The 20,461-nt window shown below is 53.8% G+C and overlaps 1 protein-coding gene across 1 annotated transcript in view; it reads left to right on the top strand.

Moving 5' to 3' along the window:
- The window catches only part of ELAVL1 (ELAV like RNA binding protein 1), a 34,140-nt gene extending 19,742 nt beyond the window's left edge, over window positions 1-14,398 (top strand). Inside the window, exons 3-6 of the mRNA XM_069479243.1 lie at window positions 515-618; window positions 5,008-5,161; window positions 9,162-9,387; window positions 12,875-14,398. Coding sequence (XP_069335344.1) covers window positions 515-618; window positions 5,008-5,161; window positions 9,162-9,387; window positions 12,875-13,199 — 809 coding nt within the window. The 3' untranslated portion in view covers window positions 13,200-14,398. The remainder of the gene's footprint in view (window positions 1-514; window positions 619-5,007; window positions 5,162-9,161; window positions 9,388-12,874) is intronic.
- Window positions 14,399-20,461: the final 6,063 nt, after the last annotated feature.

Raw genomic sequence — 20,461 nt, 5'->3', positions numbered from 1 at the left:
GTGGTCACTCCTGCCTGTACCAAGTATTTTAAAAAGAGGGGGCAGGGACACCCTGCCTGTAGCCCTGTTTTCATTGGCTGTGGAGAACTGAGGTTTCCAAACACAGTGACTCCCCGCACTTGAGCCGCTGGCGCTGTTGCAGCGGAGTCTGCGCTGGGAGAGGCTCTGGAGACCTGGCCGGGCTGTGAAGCAGGGACAGGGGCTGCCTGCGGGGCTGAGGATTCTCTTAGCCTGGGCCTCTCCTTGGGCTCCCTGGCCTCTTCCACCCCACAGCTTGGTCGGGTTGGCCTCAGATGCGGGAGCGGGAACGGAAACGGAACCAGCCTGGGTGGTGCAGCAAGCCCTCCCACTCTGGGGGAGGAAGTGGCAGGTCCCTGAGACCACTGCTCTTAAGGGCGGGCTGTGTGTCTACTGTGGCCCAGCCATTCGACCCCGGTGGACATAGTCCTGCTTGACCTCCCTGTCCCTCTCACTGGCAGTAGGTTTACTGATGTCCTCGTGTTCTCCTGCACAGGACACAGCTTGGGCTATGGCTTTGTGAACTACGTGACCGCAAAGGACGCGGAGAGAGCCATCAACACGCTGAACGGCCTGAGGCTCCAGTCAAAAACTATTAAGGTAAAGAGACCTGATCAACACCTCCCCCATCCCTGTCCTGGGCAGGGGTCTGTGGCACCCTGTAGACACTACAGAGGGGACCGCCTGCACAGCTGCTCCTCGGGGGACCTCCTGTCAGACATGAGCTCGGGGGTGACCGTCCCAGGCCTCATGCTGGTGGTCACGACGGCCTCCTCACTCAGCCCCACCAGTGAAGGGTCGTGTGAAGGGATCAGCCCAGGGGTCCCTAGGGTGTGCCAGCTCACAGACCGCCCCTCCACAGTCCCCGCCCGCCTGTTTCTCCTGCCGCCCCACCACGTTCCTGTTCTGCTGCTGCTGGCTCCTGGCCGGTGGCCGCAGCACCACCCGCCCACCGTGCCCAGTGCTCGCTTCCTGCTCATCATGGCCAGCTATAACCCTTCTCTTGCCAACATTCACTGAGCACCTACTGTGTGCCTGACAGAGACCAAAATAGACAAACTCAGTGCCTTCATGTGGGGAGGATGTGACAGTAAACCGGAAATAGAACAGCTATGGGGGGGAGAGGCGGGGGCTCTGAGGGGAGGCTTTCTGGTAGCAGGTGACTTGAGGGACCCGGCCTTGCAACACCCTGGGGGTGGCCCTCAGGCAGGGCATGGTGGCTTCCTGGCGTGAGTTAGCAAGACCTCCAGGTCCCACAGACCGGCTTCCCCTGCCTTGCTTCCCAACCTGCTGCGCTGACCACTCCCTCCATCTCCAGTACGGTTGTCTTGGCCCAGAGCCCCTTCCTCCGTGCCCTAGCGTCTGTCTTCCAGGTCCCCGATCGTGGGCAGCTCCCACTTCCTGGGCCAACCATGTCTTTTCCTGACCTTCGCTCCACCGTCTTATGTCAGTCCTGGCAGCTTGGCGGCCGTCGTGCCCTACGACCGTTGGCAGGCTCCCTGGGAGGGCACACCTGCCAGGGTCATCTCTCTTGCTCTGAAGCCGTCTGGACTGAGATGGTCCCTGTGAGCCTTTGGGTCTGCTAGATTCCCCCACCCCAGAGGAAGACGCTCCCCCTGAGTCACATCAGGTGCCCAGAAGCGTCCTCCCTGGCGCTGCACCATGGCTGTGCTGCCTGAGCTCCTCTGGGCATCAGAGCTCCTGGGGAGTTGTGGAACACAGGCTCCTGGGCTGCAGTGGCACCTCTGAGCCACTCTGCGGGTGGGCCCAGGAGCCTGGACTGTTGCCGGCCCATCAGGGAAGGCTTGTGATCTCTCTGTGGCAGCACACATTCAGCCTAGAGGGTGGCCTTCCATCCTGTCCTTAAACTCTTCCATTCTCTTGGTTACTCAGTGGCCAAACCCTTGCTCAACAGATTGCTCAGACCTGCCTCGTGCCTGTGGACACAGGGTGTGCTGTGGGCTCCTGAGGGCAGGCACAGGGCTCCTGTGGCCTTGGGTCCGGCGTGGGCCCCAAAGCCTCCTTCCACGGCAGAGGCCATGAGCGTAGCTGCCCATCACGGCGTTTCTACCTGAGCAGGGGCCTGTTGTGCCGCCCCCTGCCCGTCGTCCTGGCGTGTGCGTGAGGAGGCCGGCTCCGCCTTGGGCAGCCCTGCCTTCTGCCGGCAGAATCTGGTTCTCGGGAGCTGCCTGCCACTGTCCTAGTTCTGCAGAAACAGGCCAGCTTCTTGTGGGTGTGACAGCCTGAGCTGTCACTTCTCCATGGGTCTCCCCTGAGGATGCCCAGACCTGGCTTCTCTAGCCATCCCCCCGGGCGTGCTCCGGGGTTCTTTGTCATCCCAGCATGTCTCTTCACTCAGCAAACCTTGCCACCCCGCTGGCCACTTCCTCAAGGTGGAGGGACTTCAGATCACCTGCCCTGCCTTTGAGAGCCCCCCGTTTAAGGGTGACCCATCTGGGCAGCATGGGGAGGGCTGTGACAGAGTTGTGTATTTGCCTTATCCGGGGATTTTTGTTCGGTATTGGTCTGATGCCAGTTCCGTTCTGACAACTAGCCACCCAGAATTGGGGCAGCCCCCACAAGAGTAAGGGCTTGGTCCCTGACAAGGCTGCCCTTACTTCAGACTGCACCTTGGGGGACCCCAGGCCACCTGCACTTCTGGTCAACTGGCTACAAGTTTGGGGGTTCCTACGACCCCTTCAGGTTCCATAATTCAACAGAATGACTCCCAAACTGGCACTTCCAATGACAGTTTTATTATAAAGGACACAAGACAGGACCTGTCAGCTAAAGAGCCACACAGGGCAAGAGCTGGGAAGTTCCCATACACAGAGCTCCTGTGTCCCCACCCTGTGGGATCAGGGTACGTCACCGTCCCTGCGTGGCCACGTGCTCACCAGCAGGTGTCAAGTGTTTTTACCGGGGTCTCGTTATGTGTGCAGGATTGATCGCATCCATCTCCCGCCCTCGCCCCCAACCCACCCTGGAGGTCCGGTTGATAGCACGTGGCTCAAAGCCCCAGCCGCCCAGTCACATGGTCCATCTTTCTGGTGACAGGGCCCCATCCTCAGCCTTCTCTTAGCACAAGCTCAGGTGGGATCCAAGGGCTTGTGAATAAAAAAGACAAATTCCAAGGATTTTAGAAGCTTGTCATCAGGGACCTGGGACAAAGACCAGCCAAATTCTTTATTATACAGCAGGTGTGGACTGAGGGCCAGGCTCCCTGCTGCGTGCTGGGGCTTCCATGGCCTGTGGCCTGCCCTCGGGGAGCCTAGCAGTGCACACAGACCACTGTAAGATGGCCCCAGGACAGGCTGGAGCCTGTGTCAGCGGGCAGTGCCAGGGAGCGTTCCCTGAGTCAGAGTTGAAATGTGGGGAGGAGGAGTTGGCCAGGCCAGTGAGGAGACGTGAGGGTATTCCCAGCATAAGGACCCTCAGGAGCCCAGGGCCAGGATGGTTGCACTGGAGGAGATCTGGTGGCCAGGCACGTTCTGGGAACTGCAGACTGTCCCCAAGGCCAAAGCCCCGCTCCTACCCATGTAGGCAGGGCTTTTGGAAGGCTCGTGTGTGTCCTTGGGGCTCTGCAATCCCAGCCCACACAGCTAGCCTGAAAGGCCCTCACCCTCACCTCATCCACTCTGTCCTCTTTGGTCCTGAGGTCATTTCTATTGGTCTCAGAGTCGAGAGTGAGGAGTCCTGTCCCCATCCACTTTTTCCCCGTAACAGCAGCCCAGGCACCCATGGTGAGAGAGTGGTGTGTGGAGGTGACAGGCTCACACACCCTGCCTGGATGCAGCTCGGTGTCCCTGCCAGGTGCCTGTGTGATTCACACGAACACTTACTGAGGGCTCGTCTCACTTGTTCCCCCACAGCCCCATGAAGGATGATCCCCAGCTTAGGGGTGAAGAAGCTATTGTTTCGAGTAGTGAAATAGCTCTGCCAAGGTCGCGGAGGGAGGGAGGGGCAAAGCCGAGGTTAGAAACTGGCAGTGTTAACCCCAGCACCGGGGCTATACCCTGGGAGCAGTGTAACTCCTCTCACCTATAGAAGGGAGCCCACAAGGCTGAAACGCTGGCAGCCGGGCTTTCTTAGTGACAGCTGCTGTCCATTCACTCAGTCAGCAGATGTTCCTGATGCCTGTCCTTCACCTAAATTTGTTCTGGGTGCTCCAGGTAGTGGTGAGCACACAGTCTTGCACTTCTTAGAACCTGTTCTGCACAGTTAAATTAGTAAAAATACATGGAGTGCTGGGTTGGGATAAACGCAGTGCAGGATGACTACGCAGGGACAGGAGGGGCCGGGCATGGATGTGGGTGGAGGGGTACATGGCAAACCAAGTAGTCAGGGACTTGTAGGACTTTTCGTGGGCTGCCGTGGCAAAGTAGCACAGGCTGGGTGGCTTAAACAACAGAAATGTCTCATCTCACAGTTCTGGAGGCTGGAAGTTCGAGATGAATGTGTCATTTAATATTGAACACTTGGGTGTTGGACTCAGGCTTCCTCCAGAACTCACAGGCCCCATCTGGGCTCCCGTGGCAAGCTTGCTTATTGGCAGGGGGGGGGCAGGGGGAGGCGGGGCGGGGGGCGCCTCGCATACGCTCCCGGCGGCTCCCTGCTGTCTTGCCCACTGCACCGTGGGCCCCTTATGGGGAGGGACCAGGTGCTGTCTCCAACACCGGTGCATTGTCCAGCACGTCGGAGAGGTCATAAGGGCGTGGATCCCAGCCCTGCCACACACCAGCTGTGGGTCCTTGATCTCTTTGTTTTGTGAAATAGGAATAATGTCCACCTCACTGGGGGTGGTGAGGACCAAGTGAGAAAGTGCTAGGAGGTGTCCCAGCCCACAGTAAGCTACCAACACGTGCTGCTGCAGGTGACAAGCATTAGTGATGAGAAACTGTTCTGTGTGGCTTTTCCTAGCCCCCAAATTTAGCACCCTCCCTTGATGCTTTGGCTACGCTAATTCTAGAAAGTGGTTGTGCTTTCAAGGTGTCGTATGCTCGCCCGAGCTCAGAGGTCATCAAAGATGCCAACTTGTACATCAGTGGACTCCCGAGGACCATGACCCAGAAGGACGTGGAGGACATGTTCTCTCGGTTCGGGCGAATCATCAACTCCCGGGTCCTTGTGGACCAGACCACAGGTACGGCCGACGGCCCAAGGCACGTGGGAGGGTTTTCCTCCAGGCTTTCTCGGGAAGACACTGTTTGGTGTTTAAATGGCATTAGTTATTCCACAAAAGAGGACAGCATGGAAATGAAAAGACACTGCTTTTGTTTGATGAGGCTGAGGAGATAGGATGGCATTAAAAAAATAAAACACAGGATTAGGCCAGCATTTCATTTATGGTGAAAACCCCCAAAAATTCTGGCACCTTCCCACAGGCACCCAAATGTCCTGGCCTTGGCTGTGAATGGGGTGAAAAGGCCGCTGCGGCCCCAAGTGCCCACATTCCTGTGGCCAGAGCTGCCGGGTCTGCTGTTTCTAGCGAGCCCTTCCTCGTCTCCAGGATCTGGTGCCCCCTCCAGGGAGCACAGCCAAAGCACAAAGGGCACAAGCAGCAACTTCCTTTCGTGGGTGGGCAGTCCCGGCTGCCTCCGCACTGGGCATGGCACCATCAGGCACAGATGAGCTGGGGTGCCCCCATGTGCCCACGGCTGTGTTCTGGTCCCACTGTCCAGCCTGCCTGTCCCGTGGGCAAGGGACTGGGACGAGGGTGGCCCCACCAAGCCCTGCATGTGGCCCCATGTGGGCAGCAGGGCACTCGGGCCGGCTCTGTTCCTGGCAGGAGCAGGAATGTGCCGACTAACCGGAAAGGAAGAGTCTCAGCTCACAGAGCGCAGCAGAGCCCACTGAATTGCGTGTGGCTGCCTTGTGCATTCTCTGCACACGGACTGTGTGCACACCCGTCGGCTGTGGTGTTAAACTACACCGGGTAGTTGGGCCACAGGAAGTCATGCTCTGAGGTGACCTCCCTTTTGAGAGACCAGCAGCCCTCCTCAGGTCATGCAGACCTGCAGGGGCCTGGAGAGTCATCTGTACACGGGCCTCCCTGGACTGTGACAGAGGGTGTTGGCGGTGCACGTGCTTTGTCCTGTGTCCCCTGAGCTGTGTGTCTGGGGCAGGCGGCCTTGCCAAACGCGCTCCCCTCCTCCCAGCCAGCTGTGGAAGCCCTGCCTGGCATGCGCTGCCCGTTTGCTGCTGGGCTGCAGTCCTCGGCTGGGACCCGAGGAGGGGAAGATGCCACCTCGCATTTCATGGGGGTGCTGGGTGCTGCCCATAGCCTGGCACAGACACCACTGAGAACCAGGCTGGGCTGGAGGACAGGGTCACACATACGGCCTCCTTCATTCTGCCTTCACTCTGGGGAGAGTGTGGGGGATGCCGGGTACTTGGTAAACACTGCCTGCCCCGCCCCCCCAGTCTGTACCAGAAGAGTTTCCTGTGGTCCCCGAAGTCCCCTTACTCACCTTCAAGTGCCAGTGGAGAGGGAACAGCCAGTCAGAGGCCCAGTGCATGGTTCATTCCCTCCCGTTTGTGTGGGCATCCGAGTGGGTAGCCCAGGGCCCCGGGGCGGGCGGCTACCACGCCGGCCCCATCCTCTTCTGGATCCCACATAGCCGGCTTTGCCTCGGCCCGTCTGTGCCCAGCCATAGCCCAGCACTGCTGAGGGCCCCTCTTCTCAACTTGGAGTCCCCCCACCCCTGACAGCACATCTCCAGCCACGTAGCGTTCCGGGGGCTCCCCTCAGTCTCAGGCAGACACAGATCCACCAGGCTGAGGGAGGTCACTTCTGCAGACAGCTCGCCTGTCTGTCAGCTGGGGACACTGCCTCCTTTCCCCAGGGTGTCGGGGGCACCTCAGTGTTGCCCCACAGGGTAGGCTGCAAATCTCTAGGTTGCCCGGATGATTTCTTCACATCCTTGCAGGAGGATGGAGGGAGGTGGAGAGAATGGGGGCCCCGAGGAGGCTCCCCTCCCCTGAGGCTGTGGCTCCCTCTGCTGGGGATAGAAGGTGCTTTTTGCAGATACCTCATGAGGCCCCTGGGAGAAGGGGAGAGAAACGCAGGGGGGAGGGGTCTCAGTGGGGTCTGCCTTCCTAGGACCTGGTCTTTAGCATTAAAGAGACGAGGATGTTCTCTCAAGGAACCTTTACAGCCTGAGCCGACAGAACTCGATTTGTCTTTTAATTTCTTTGCTTGTTCATGTTAATTGGGAACTTTCTAGCTTATTCGTCTGGAGAGAGTGCTATTTCTTGGTCTCTGCTCTTAATTCCAAAAACACTAGCAAACAAACCCCATAAAAATGCAGAGCCATCTTCAAACAGTGTGCATTCGTCAGATAATTTAATGAACCCGTATCCCTCACGTTAAACACCATCCCCGTCCCCGCTTGGGTCTCCTTCGTCTCACGTGGGCAGGTTGAACTGGAAGGCATGCTCCACAACCAGATGAGGAAACCACATGTGCACACAGGCTTTCTCTCCACGCCGCGAGGTCTTTAGAAACGGGGTGAAACCACCTCCCTGAGGCAGCTCCCCGTGAGCCCAGCCAGCTCCGGCTTTCAGTTGTGTTGGTCTAAAGTTAGGTTTGCGTTGAGGTTTCCAAGACTGACTAAGCTGTCATCCGTGCCGCGTAAGGGTAAATGAAAACAGCATCTGCTGAGGGCATGTTCTCAAGTGTTCCTTCTGAGCTGGAGTGGAGATGTGGGCTCAGGCCCCACAGTCTTTCTGGCGCACGTGCGTACTGCTGGGTCTGCGCTCACATAAGGCCCATAGTGTCACAATTGCGGGGGCAGCTGGCAGGACCCTCTGGGAGGTTGTGAGGAATGGACCTGGTGGCAGTTGTGTGCTCACTTGGCTGTCACCCAAGGCCCTGGGCTAAAGGCCTTTGCCTGGAGAAGCAACCCTGGCTCAGGACAGATGTCTGGCCGTCCTGAGAGTGTTTAGATTGGGGCTGTCTACCGCCAGCACACCCTTGACCCCAGCCCAGGGACAGCATTCTCAGACTGGCCCCATGCTTTGGCTTCCCCGTTCCATCATTCTGTCATTCCTTCTCTCCAGGAGAAGGTGCTAATCTACTGCTTGGCATGCCCTCACCCCCTACCCTGCAGCCACATCCTGTTCCCAGCCTACTCCCCAAGGCCCTGGAGGGACGAGGTCTGCTCACTTTCTCCTCCTGGGCTGAGGATACACATGGGCAGGGGGTGAAGGATGGCTGAGTACCCCCTCTGCTGTTTTCCTTGGTGTCTCACACTCCTGCTGGGTTGACCGGACTCTGCGCTCCGTAGTCAGGCCTCAGGTGACTCAGTTGAGGTGGCAGGAGAAGGTGCCCTCCCAAGACAGCGGAAGGCCATGCCAGCGGGACCCTGGCCCTCCCCACGCAGGGGTCCCAGACCTGCCTGGTGAGTCTGCGGGTGGGTTCAGCTCCGTTGTGCGTGCCTGGGTGGTCATCTGGCTTCATTTGATTCTGAGGGCAAGTTGCAGCCCACAGGAGGTCACAGGATCTGAGAGTGGAGTATCTTAGAGAGGAGTGAGGTCGCAGTGGCAGAAAGGAGCTGGGAGAGGGGGTGGTTACAGGACCCCACGCTCTCCTGGCAGGAAGAAGAAGATGCACAGGCTGGGTTGGGCACCCAGCAACCAGCAACCCAGGCAGGAAGCCACGAGTCCTGCCCACCATTGCTTCTTTGGTGGTCCCCAGAGGCGGCAGCTGGAAAGACGGCCCCCGAGCCCAGGAGAATTTCTAGGGCCAGGCTCCGACCCCTTGTTCCCCACTCACCCCTCATGCAGTGGCAGACCTTGCCACTAGGTAGTGTGGCGAACGTGCTCTCTCCAAATGTTGGTTGCTTTAGAAAAGAGGTTTGGGGTGTTGGTTTGGGATGTCTGTCGCCAAAATATCTCTTGGCATGGAGGCAGTGGAGTCATTGCTTACCTCAGAAGAAAGCCTGAAACCTTAGTCTTTTATTAGTCATTGTTTTCTCCTTTAATCCGTTTATTTGTTTTCATATTTAGGTTTAATTTTTGTTTATTTCGTTAACCAGACATCCTGTCTGAACTTCAAGAGATTGACTTGACTCTTGCTTTTCAGCTTTGAAAGTCCTTGCATTTTTTCCCCCTAATTCCATTTTTGTTGGTTTGTTAAAAAGGTTTGTCCAGAGGGGTTGCGTTTATCCGGTTTGACAAACGGTCGGAAGCGGAAGAGGCAATTACCAGTTTCAATGGTCATAAACCCCCAGGTTCCTCTGAGCCCATCACAGTGAAGTTTGCAGCCAACCCCAACCAGAACAAAAATGTGGCGCTCCTCTCGCAGCTGTACCACTCGCCGGCTAGACGGTTCGGAGGCCCCGTCCACCACCAGGCGCAGAGATTCAGGTGGGTCTGGGGCTGGCGCGCTGGTGCCCCTTAGAGCTGCGAGTGGTCCCGCCGCTGGGCCGCCACACAGCATGGGAGCCGCTGGGGACTCTGGGCTGATCCCATCACACACACAGCTGTATTTCGGAGTCATTTCGTGGCTCCATGCCACCACCTCCATCAAAAAGACGTCCCTGTGAAAGCCGTTTACTTCCTCTGGGGCGTTGTCTTTCACTGGAGTCAAAAAGGTGGCACCAGTTCCCACAGGCTACTGGGGCGCAAGCTCGCAGTGCTCCAGGGTGCGGTTTTGAGCCACACGAGGACGGAGCCGGGAGTTTAAAGACGTTTCTGTGTCCCTGAGAGAAAAGCCACAGGTGTGCTCAGGCGAGAGAGTCTTCATCCAGAGTTTTTAGACAGGTTTTAGACATTTGATCAGCAGCGCTAAGGCAAACCCTTTTTGAACACTGGCCTTGTGGAGTTGTTTTTATATGTGAATATTATATGCCTTATGTTTACAAGCCCTGTCCTAGAGGGAACAGTTTCCTGTATTCCTCAGTCTTTCCCTGCTGAAATGGTTCTAGCTGCCCGGATCGAGTAGAGTTGAGATGATTAGAGTCAGTAACTTGGACGACAAGGTCGAGTGTGCCACTGCCGCAGCAGCGGATCCCGGTTTAGGGGTTGTATTGTTTCATTTTGGTCAAAACCTTAAGAAGTGGCACAAGGGCTAATCTCAGGTGTGATGGGATTTTTCTCCACGACCTCTCAGATTTCCCGTCTTTGTTTTAAGCAGCGAGGATGATCGGCCCCACCTGCTGCCCCATGTGCCGCTTTGAGGCCGCAGAGTTACCCAGGGCTCTCGCTCAGCTTGCGTTCCAAAGCCGCCTGCCTGCCCCGGCTTTTCTCGTTTAACAGACAGAGGCTGGAGAAGCGTCTCGGGACAGAATCGAGTTGGATTTTAAAATCCAAGTTTAGAAGTGTGATAATACAACCAGAATTTCTTCTGATGGGGCAGGGCACGTAGGTGGCAGCGTTCGTTCGGCGAGTCACTTGATGACCCGGAAGGGAGACCAGGGGAGTTTGGAGGAGGAGAAGTGGGACTTTGGTCCCATTAACCAGGACATTTCGGGTCAAGCAGGAAGCAGTAGAGCAGACAAAGGGACGAATGCCATGGAAAGAAGGGGGCGGAGGGCAGGAGAGGCAGGAGACACAGACGTGCCATCAAAAGGCGACCGACTGAGATAAGAGGGAGAGACCCAGGAGAGCAGGGCACTTGCCATCAGTTCACATCACACCCAGGAAAGCCCCGAGGTAAGGGAAGGAGCAGTTCTCCATCAGAGAGGACAACTGGGGCGCAGATTCACAACTGTGGGGACCAAACAAATCGGCTCTCATCAGCAGGAAAAAACCACCTGCCAAGAGGAATCCATAAGAATGAGAATCATTGGAGTTAAAGGTGGTGCAATATTACCATCACATGATTTTCATTACAGTAGCGCTGTGAAAATGTAGGGAACTCTCATAACTTGGGTCCACATTTGGTTTCCCAGGGAGCAGCTGTGATGTCCGGGGGAGCAGGGGACTAAGGCAGCACCCCACACAACCCCGGGGGAACCGAGGTCCATTTAAAAGTTGGACCCTCTTTCCACTCCTTGGTGAAAACCAGCCTGACTTAGTGTCCTGCAGATACCCGTGTGCCCCTCCCACTCCTTGTCATTGATAACTGTGGTCTCACTGTCGTCCCAGACAGCCCCAGGACCACTCAGAAGCCACCTGAGCCATTTAACCAACCTAGATATCCTGGTGCGGGCTGTTTAAAGTTATTCTCATGATTTCAGAGCCATAGCCAGTGCTGTATCTTGAGTCCTCCATGTCTGCATTGAAAATAACCCTTGGGCTGGTGAGCTGCACCCTGGGGGCTGGTCACTCTCCTCTCGTGTCTATCAAGAGAGCAAATCAGTTTAACTGCACCTGAAGGCTCCCGCTCACCCCCACTCAGGCCTACAGGGCCGTGCTTGGTCTAATGGGCCACACAGCTTGAAACCCACATTTATTTGGGGGCAGGTAATGCTTCTTCGACTGCACTGTGCAGTTTCGTAGACGCTATGTTGCCCTCAAATATTCCTACATTGATCCTAAGATCTTTACTTTTTTTTTTTGAGAGAGAGAGAGACAAGGTCTCGCTGTCACCCAGGCTGGAGTTTGGTGGTGCGATCACAGCTTACTACAGCCTCGAACTCCTGGGCTCAAGTGAGCCTCCTGCCTCGGCCTCCTGAGTATTTGGAACACACCCTCAGGCCCTGCTGATTTTCTTTTATTTTTTGTAGAGATGGGGTCTTGCTATGTTGCCTAGGCTGGTCTTGAGCTCCTGGCCTCAAGTGATCCTCCCACCTCCACCTCCTGAAGTGCTGGGATTACACCAGCATTTTGGGGGGCCACTGCACCCAGCCTGACCTTTACTTTTTTTAATTTGCAAAACATCTGGGGGCAGTGCAGCTTCAGAACAGTTTTGTCGTCTACCTTAATCCTTATTGCAATGGCCACACGTTTTCAGAAGGCTTATTTTTGATGTAAATGAAAGTGTTACTGTGGAAAGGGTCCCACATGTGTGGTCGAGTTTGGTGACCTTGCTGGTGTCTACCCTGGACCCCATCCCCCCACCGGTTCACAGCCCTCTGGTGTTCAGCCCCAGCCCTCTCGGCGTGTTGCCTGGAGCTGTGGGAGGAATTCTCCCTGAGCCCTGCAGTGGCCCCGGGCAGGGCTGTCCTCTAACCAGAGGCTGCTGGGCTGTGAACCTACAAGGGGAGTTCATTGGTCAGGGGAGGGTATGAAATTTAGAAAAAGAAAAGAACTTCCCCAGCCCCAGCCCCACCGCACACGCACACGCACACGCACACGCACACACACAGAGTTCGAGGAAAGAGTTTCCTCCTGGAGAGCTACGGATGTAAAAGCGCCTGCAGAGTGCTTTCGCCACAGAGGAGGACTTGGAGGAAGCTCCATCATTTCACATGTGGGAGATTGCCAGGCGTGGTGGCGCACGCCTGTCATCCCAGCCGCTCAGGAGGCCGAGGCGGAAGGATTGCTTTGAGCCCAAGAGTTCAAATGGAGCCTGGGCAACATAGCAAGACCCTGTCTCTGAAATAAGATAAAATGTGGGAAGTGGCAGGAACAACTAAACAGGCCCCTCTCCCCGCAGCACACACACACAGTGGGAGGTGTGGACACGACTGACTGGGCACCTCAGAGTTGGTTTCCTCCAGAGCAGGGATCTCACCCCTCCCCTACCATACTGACTTCCTTTCGGTTTAAAAAAATGAAGTCACGACTTTGACCAATGCAGGTGTCCCAGGCTTGAGCACCTCTGGCAGCGGCAGCACAGGAAGGGAAGGGGCCCAGTGTATGAGGTCAGCAAGTGTCTGAGCCATCCTCCCATCCCCAGCAGCCCCTCGGCGTGGCCGCGCCTGCCTGCGCTGAACTTGACCTGAACGCTGTGTTCTCTGTCCGCTAGGTTCTCCCCTATGGGTGTAGATCACATGAGTGGGCTTTCTGGTGTCAATGTCCCAGGAAATGCTTCTTCGGGCTGGTGCATCTTCATCTACAACCTTGGCCAAGACGCCGACGAGGGGATCCTCTGGCAGATGTTTGGCCCCTTTGGCGCTGTCACCAATGTGAAAGTGATTCGCGATTTCAACACCAACAAGTGCAAAGGGTTTGGCTTTGTGACCATGACAAACTATGAAGAAGCTGCGATGGCCATAGCCAGTCTGAACGGCTATCGCCTGGGGGACAAAATCTTACAGGTTTCCTTCAAAACCAACAAGTCCCACAAATAACTCGCTCATGCTTTTTTTGTACGGAATAGATAATTAAGAGTGAAGAAGTTGAAACTTTTTTTGTTAGTGTACAACTCATTTTGCGCCAATTTTCACAAGTGTTTGTCTTAGTCTGAATGAGAAGTGGAAGGTTTTTATACTCTGGGATGCAACCGACATGTTCAAATGTTTGAAATCCCACAATGTTAGACCAATTTTAAGTTTCGTAAGTTATTTCCTTTAAGATATATATTAAACAGAAACCTAAGTAGACTGCATTGACTAACCAGTCCCTCTGGATGGTGGTGAAACTGAAGCATGCTTTAACTTCTAAGACTGTCTAACACTCGTTTCATTCGATGTCTCCACAAACTGGATAAAAAACAAAGTGATCTTTTAGTTTTAGTTTTTAATCTGAAAATGTTAGACAGATGCTGAGTGTGCGTTTTCTCAACCTTCAACATTTTAAGCGATTTATGCTTTGGTTGACAGGAAGTTGCTTTCCCAGGCAGGTCCCGTTGCCACCTCCTGCTCACTCAGTCCCGGGCTCTGCCGAGTGAGTGGTCCTGGGAGTGGCAGCGGGCCCGTCCAATGTGAGCCACCACCGGGGAGGGGGGCTGCGTGCCAGGCCGGGCCCTCCAGAGAAGGACACAGTGTGTTTCGTAAGCCCAGGCACCAATGGGAACGGACCAAAGAGTTTCAGGGAAACTCCAGTATATTCCAGAGTCAGATCTGAGCTCCAGGCACGCCTGAAGATGTGTTGCTACTCTGACATCCTGAATTTCTGTCCACACATTGCATGCACGGTGCCCCACACATCGGATACTGTTGTTCATGATAATTTCTCCAGTTTCCAAGAGCTTTTAACATAGCTTGAAGGCGTACGATAGCTCTATTTTTTAATAACACAGAAACATTTGAGCATTGTATTTCTCGCATCCCTTCTTGTGAGCGCTAGACTTTTTTCTATTTTAGTCGGATTTTGTTTTGGAATTTTGCTTTCATATGAACACTCAGCAGAAAAGTACTTCACTTCTTGCCAGTTATCCTATTAACAAAAACCTTTGATTTGTAGTTTTAAAGATTAACCCTCAAAAGTTCTCTTCATAACTGCCTTGACATTTTGGGTTGTTCTGTTCTGTTAATTTTCTTTTGCTTTTTTGTGTTTTTTGTTTGTTTTTACTTTTGCATTTAAGACCATTAAATTTGATTTTGTTTTGCTCGAATTTTGTTTTGTTTTTTATTTTACCTTTTCTTTCTTTTTGGCTAGGGAAGGTGCAGATGGCCCAGCATTCAGGGAGGACTCTTAAGATCTTAAGAAACAAATAACTTGCCTCAAGAAAAAGCATTTCTGACTCTGTGACATAGGAACGCACAGTCACAGATTGGTGGTTTTTAAACTGGGAGCCAGTAGGAAGAGTCCGAGAGAAGGCCCGCGAAGTAGGCAGGGCCAGATCTCCCGAAACTCTTCAGGACCGTGGTCTGGTTTTTATAAATAACTAGTGTACAAAGAAACTCAAAGACAGGATAACTTAGTACCAGCAGTTTTTAACCTTGACATGAGACTAAACGTGACGATAGGCTGATTTTTAGTTATCGGTATCATGGAATGATGGCGTTATCTATTTATTTATTTATTATCTATCTATCTATTTATGTATTTATTTAAGTGGAAAATCGGGCCATAGGCACAGCCGTCTCCAGAGCAGGTCAGTGTCTCCAGGAGCCCTTGGACAATGTGAGGGTGCTGTCCCCACCTGGTGTCCCTGACCTTTCCCGGGGGATGGGGGGGGGCTGTTTGTGTCATCCTCACACATGGAGGATGTTGCCCTCCCTGCCCAGGCCTTGTCTCATAAAAGTCGGCCAAGTGCCACAGGGGCCTCCTTTCTCCTGCAGAAATTCTAAACCCTCAGTAAAAGCCCGCCTGTGGGGCCTCCCCCTGGAACCCAGAACCAAGGCCCGTTTGCCCAGATTCAACTCAAAAGAGGGTCCCTGCTCTGTCGCCCAGAGCGCCCTTCACCCTGGGACCAGAATGTTTTCCTGGGAAAATATGTCCTTCGGGGCCCCCAAGGCCAACATCTTCTGAGTGGAGGTGGGATTCCCACTTGCGAAACTTTCCCTCACGTCTCCGTGTTCCCGCACATTCCTGCCAGCCTTAGCCAGTGTGCGACAGAGAACTCTGTCCTGCGCTTCAACTGTGAAAATGGTGGTGGGCTCACAGCCGGCACCTCAGCTTCCTTCCTCCCCTCCCTCTTATTTGAACCCTGTGGATTTTCCCGATGCTGGGACAGATGAGAAGGAAATGTGAAGTGTATGAACCTTTGAAAGTTACGTGAAGTTTCTCAGTTCAGTCAAATTTGTGTTTTGTGTGGTCTCCACTGTTTGAACAGCCTTCTAGCTAAAAATTCCAATGCGTTTCTTTGGGAGTTTTAATTTGCAAGTTTGTGGAAGGATTTAGCTTTTTGAAATGTCACTCCTGAAAAGCAATCTTCATTCCAATCCAGGTACTAGATGCTGGCCCTGTGCCCTTAAAGTTCATGACATCTTATCAAGGCTTGCTTGCAAAAGGAAGATCCCTTTTTTTTTTTTTAAAAACGTCACAACCCAAAAGAACTAATTTCTTAAAAAATTTTACATAGATGAATTGTATTTGTATTTAGCAAAATGAGTGCCCTCCTTTTATTTGGGGATTTTGACGGAAAAGCATCAAGAGTAGATAATGTTAGTTTATCAAAAATTTGGTTTGGTAAATACCAAAGAGGTTTTGATTGAATTTTCTTTTGACTTTTGTAACTTCCTCTGGTAGTTACACCCTAAGCAGCTCTGAATTTGTGAACCTGCTTCTAGTCGAGATACTCATTTCCCCCCGTTGGTTCTGCCCTTAGTTTTTGGTGTAACATGCCACCCTGTAGTCGTCTGTGCTGGCTTGTGCCTCTAGTCGCAGTTTTGTGACTGATTCCCTCCTGGGGCGCTTAGTCCCCTCCTCAGCCACCATCTGGCGTGAATATCTGAAAGGCGGGCTCCCTTGGGGCCCGTCTGCGGATGGTGCTGGGTGGGATCTGCCTTCTCCTCCTGGAAGGTGAGTCTTTCCCTCGCCAAGGGCAGCTGCCTTAACCTTGAGAGTCTGCACTTGGCGTTGGTCCCGGGAACCCAGCGTCCAGGCACTAAACCGAGCTGCCGTAGGGAGCCACGCCTGGTTCTTCGGAGCCGGCAGCCACGGGGTCCCTGCTGGATCCGAGAAGTAGCTGAGCCTGAAGACAGTTAGTGGCAATCAGCTTATCCTGCTCTGCCTCCACGTGATGGCCACTTGTCTTAACGTGTCGAAAAGACATGACTTACCCCAGTCCGGCGTCAGACTTGAAAATCAAAATCGCCATCACTCAGCTGTTGCATTTCACATCAGATTCAGCCCAGTTTTATCTCCGTGTGCTTTTTGCAGCCTCCCTGTGTTGGATGAAAGACAGTAAGATGACAAGGGCCTCTCTCCCCCTCCCACCACCTCGGTCCCTTTCCGTCTCCCCAGGACCTACTTCACCTCCTGGGACCCAGGGCAGCTCCTTAGGAGAGACCCCTGGGGTTCACCAGGTGCCTGAGGGTCCCATCCCCAAATTTCCCGAGACAGCCCTGAAGTCCAAAGTGCTTTCTGTTGAGTGGCATTGATAATTGGCACATTCTTACGATAACGGTAGACTCCGAATCTCAGATCCCAGGTGGGGTTCACATTTCCAAACCTTTTGATTTCCTCCCCCACCCCGACCTCTAATAATTGTATCATACTTTTCCACAGCCTTTCGGTGACATAGTTCAGTTTTTTCTTGGTCATTATAAAAAAAAAAAATTTTTTTTTTAATTGTTTTTTAACTTGTAAGTCACCACAAGGATCTAAGTTAGGCTAACGGAGACTTTGAGAGGATTGTATTTTTCTTCCACCAGAAGAGAAGGCTTTTCCGTGGTTGGGGCCACCTCTTTCACCTTGTGATGTTCCGTTTACAGCGACTTGCTTTGGGGGAGGGGGAGGCGTGATCACCTGATTCCCATGTTGTATGGTAGCTGGTTAGACATTTTGTATATTAGTGTGTTTTAAGTTATTGATTTGTTTTATATGAAATAATTTATTTTTCAGGTGCCATTTTTCATTTTAACTTTGTTTTTACATGGGTTTGTTTTCAATAAAGTCTGACACTGCTGTCCAAAAGTCAACAATAAATCGAATCCCATTGTGTTCTTTTAAGGATGCTTATGTAACTAGATTTTAAAATTATTTTCAGGGAAAAAAAGCCCTTATCAACTTTCCATCTCCCCATTGCCTTTTTTTTTTTTTTTTTTTTTTTGATCCTTGTGAATAAATGTTCTTTAGTGTTTTAGGAGGAAAAAAAAAGCAAACCTAGATTTTGATAATCCAGAAGATTTCAGATTAATAAAGAAGCTTTGAAAGAAGACCATTTTTCAAAATTTTAGTGAAGTGTGAATATTTTTTGTCAATGGCTTTCTCAAAGAGAATGAAACTTTTGCACCATTTTCAGAGTTTTTATAGAGATGCCAAATTGATATATTTACATGTAATGGAAACATGAAAAAGTTTTATTAAACAATTGTTCATAGCTGTGTAGACATTTTAATTCAGTTTCCAAAGCTCTCAAAAGCGTATTTTTGAAGTACGGAGTGATACGGTCGGGGGTGTTATCTATGGTTCCAAACGACTCGATTGTCCGGATACTCAGTTCTCTGCGCAGGTATCAGGTTTGTGTTAAACACTGTATGTTAACCATGACTGGAATTCTGTGATATTTTGGTAATAAATGAAGTGGGATCATTGCGATGTGACGGTGTAGGGGTGATCGTGTGTGACTTGTGAGCAGCCCACAGCCGAGTAAGGCGCCAAAGGACTTTCTCCTTCCTGGTAAAGCCTGGGCCAGGCTGTGGCCTTGACCCTGGGGGCAGCTGAGCCCAGCCTGGCTGTGCTCTGTGACTGGCTCTCCCCTGGCCCTTCCGCTCCTGCCCAGAGCTTTTCCCCTCCCCTCCGAGATGGAGGCCGTGGCCTGTCCGTCTGCTCCCCACATCCGCCCTCCCTGGCTGAGTGGCCTCCCCTCCTCCGACGATGGCCCAGGGATCCTGCCTCTTCCCCCCTCCCCATGTTGGACCCCAATATGGCCACTTCTGAGCTCCTTTGAGGATGGGAAAATGAGTCCGACTCACACGGAGGAGGGACAGAGGCAGGACCCGCCCGACGGTCAGGAGCACAGGGGTCTCAGGTCGGAGTGTCAGGTTGGAATCTTGGCTCTGCCGCCCCCCTAGTGTGCGACACGGGTAAGCCACTGGCTCTTTAAGCCTCGGTTTCCCCCTGTGTGAAATGGGTCCATGCCACCTGCAGGCTCATCATGAAAATGAGGGGAGACGAGGTAGGCACCGTGCTTACTCTGGCTGCCCCAAACCCAAGAAGCACCTGGGGATGGGGTTGGGGTGGGGCACAGAGAGTGTCGGCCCCCTCGCACCCCAGCCCCCGGGCTTAGCTGACGCCCTCGGACCAGCCTCTCGGTGAGGCATTTATTTACACAACTGTTTCCAAGTTGCTGGTTTTTCTTTCTGTTGTGTGTGTGTCTTGTTCAGTGTTTGTCTCCTTCTTTCCAGACGTGGCTTCCGGGGAGGCCACAGGATGTCCGGCACTGCCGGGGCAGAAAGGCTGCCCTCCAGCCAGAGGCCACCCTGGCGGTGTCCCTCAGGTGCCCAGACCCCAGGGGCAGCCCACCGGGCTCCTGGGGCTTCGGGGCAGCTCCGTGGCTCAGGCTAGTGGATCTCCCGCCCTCCCACCCTGTGAACCCAGGGCAGGGGCCTGGGTGTCGGCGCTGCCACACTGTGTGTCACCTCCCCTGCAGGCCCCGCTGAGCACACGGAGCTTCTGCAGGACTGGGGCGGCCTGAGAGCCTGACTTTCTAATGAGCTTCCGGGTGTCCAGGGACCCACCTCTAGAAGCAAGAGGTTTAGGAGAGTCCCACACATGGGACACTTTTAATGAAGCTGACTGCCCCGTCTCCACCTCTGGTCCAGGGACAGCTTCCGATCCCCCTCACCCCAGGACTGGGAGACCTGGGAGGCCCGGCCCGAGCGAGGCCCTGTGAGCGGTGGGGGAGGGCAGCTTTCCACCCGCCCCCTCCTGCCTTCCTGGGAGCTGCTTTCACTGCTCCTTCAAGGTCAAGGATCTGAGGCTGCCATCCTGTTGTCTTTGGGGTTTTGTTTGTTTGTTTTCACCTCAGTAATTTCCCAGCACCATTTAAAAGCATTTCTGGAAGAGAAGGGGAAAAAAAAAAGCAAACACCTGAGTTGCCCCAGAGAACTATGAACCACTATTTGTGTTTAGTAATCAGAGAGCTGAGTAGCGACATGGAAGTGTTTTTCTACTGGGGCATGGGGGGCATGGTGGGTCAACCTCTCACCCTCTGCCCCAGGCCTGGAGCCCACCTGGAGCAGGACACACGGTGGTGGCCATCTGTGGCAGCCCCAGGTTCTCTGCCCCACCAACTTCAAGAAGCCACTTTGAAGTCCCACAGCAAGGCCGAGGGTGAGGGAGCATTGATCCCACCCAGGAGGACCCACTCACTGAATAGTGGGGGTGCAGACCACGGACCTCCACCTCACATCGTGGGGGTGCTGGGGGCGTGGCATTGGACCAGGCGGGACTTGATAGCTAATGTGAGCTCCTTGCTTTACAAAGTACTTTACTACACATCATTAGCACATTAGCTATGAGGAAGGTGTTACCATCGTTGTTCATGTACCCATTTCGCAGATGCTGCACTGATGCTTAGCAGGTTGGAAAACAGATGCCATGCCAGCGATACTTTTCTTTTTTCTTATTTCCTAGTTTGGCATACAGCATCCTGGGTTTAGGCTGTCCCTTAGTTTTGTGCGTCTGAACTGTCCGTTTCGGGGTTCAGTCAAGGACCAGAAGTTGGGGGTGCAGAGGAGGAGGCTGACCCACAGGGGTGGGAAGGGGCTCAGGGGCCTGGACCCCCCCCCAAGCTCTCCCCAGGGGTGTTGTGGCTGCCCCAGAGTGGTCAAGGAAACTTCCCTCGTGCCCCTGCAAGGAGAGCAGGTGGCCGGCTCCTTCCCCCTGGAGCCTCCTGGGAGCCTGAGGGTCCCCTCAACCTGCCACCACATCTGCTCCAGGATCTGCAGGGCCTCTTGTTCAAAGACAGCCGACACTTTCAAGACAGCGACAGCAGAGCATTAAACCAAGCCTTGGGCCCTCTGAGCCGGGGGGCCTGTGGGACTTGCACGAGGCAGCC

The sequence above is a fragment of the Eulemur rufifrons genome, chromosome 2 (genome assembly GCF_041146395.1).
Source record: "Eulemur rufifrons isolate Redbay chromosome 2, OSU_ERuf_1, whole genome shotgun sequence".
Lineage (NCBI taxonomy): Eukaryota > Metazoa > Chordata > Mammalia > Primates > Lemuridae > Eulemur > Eulemur rufifrons.
This window is presented reverse-complemented; position numbering and strand designations above follow the sequence as displayed.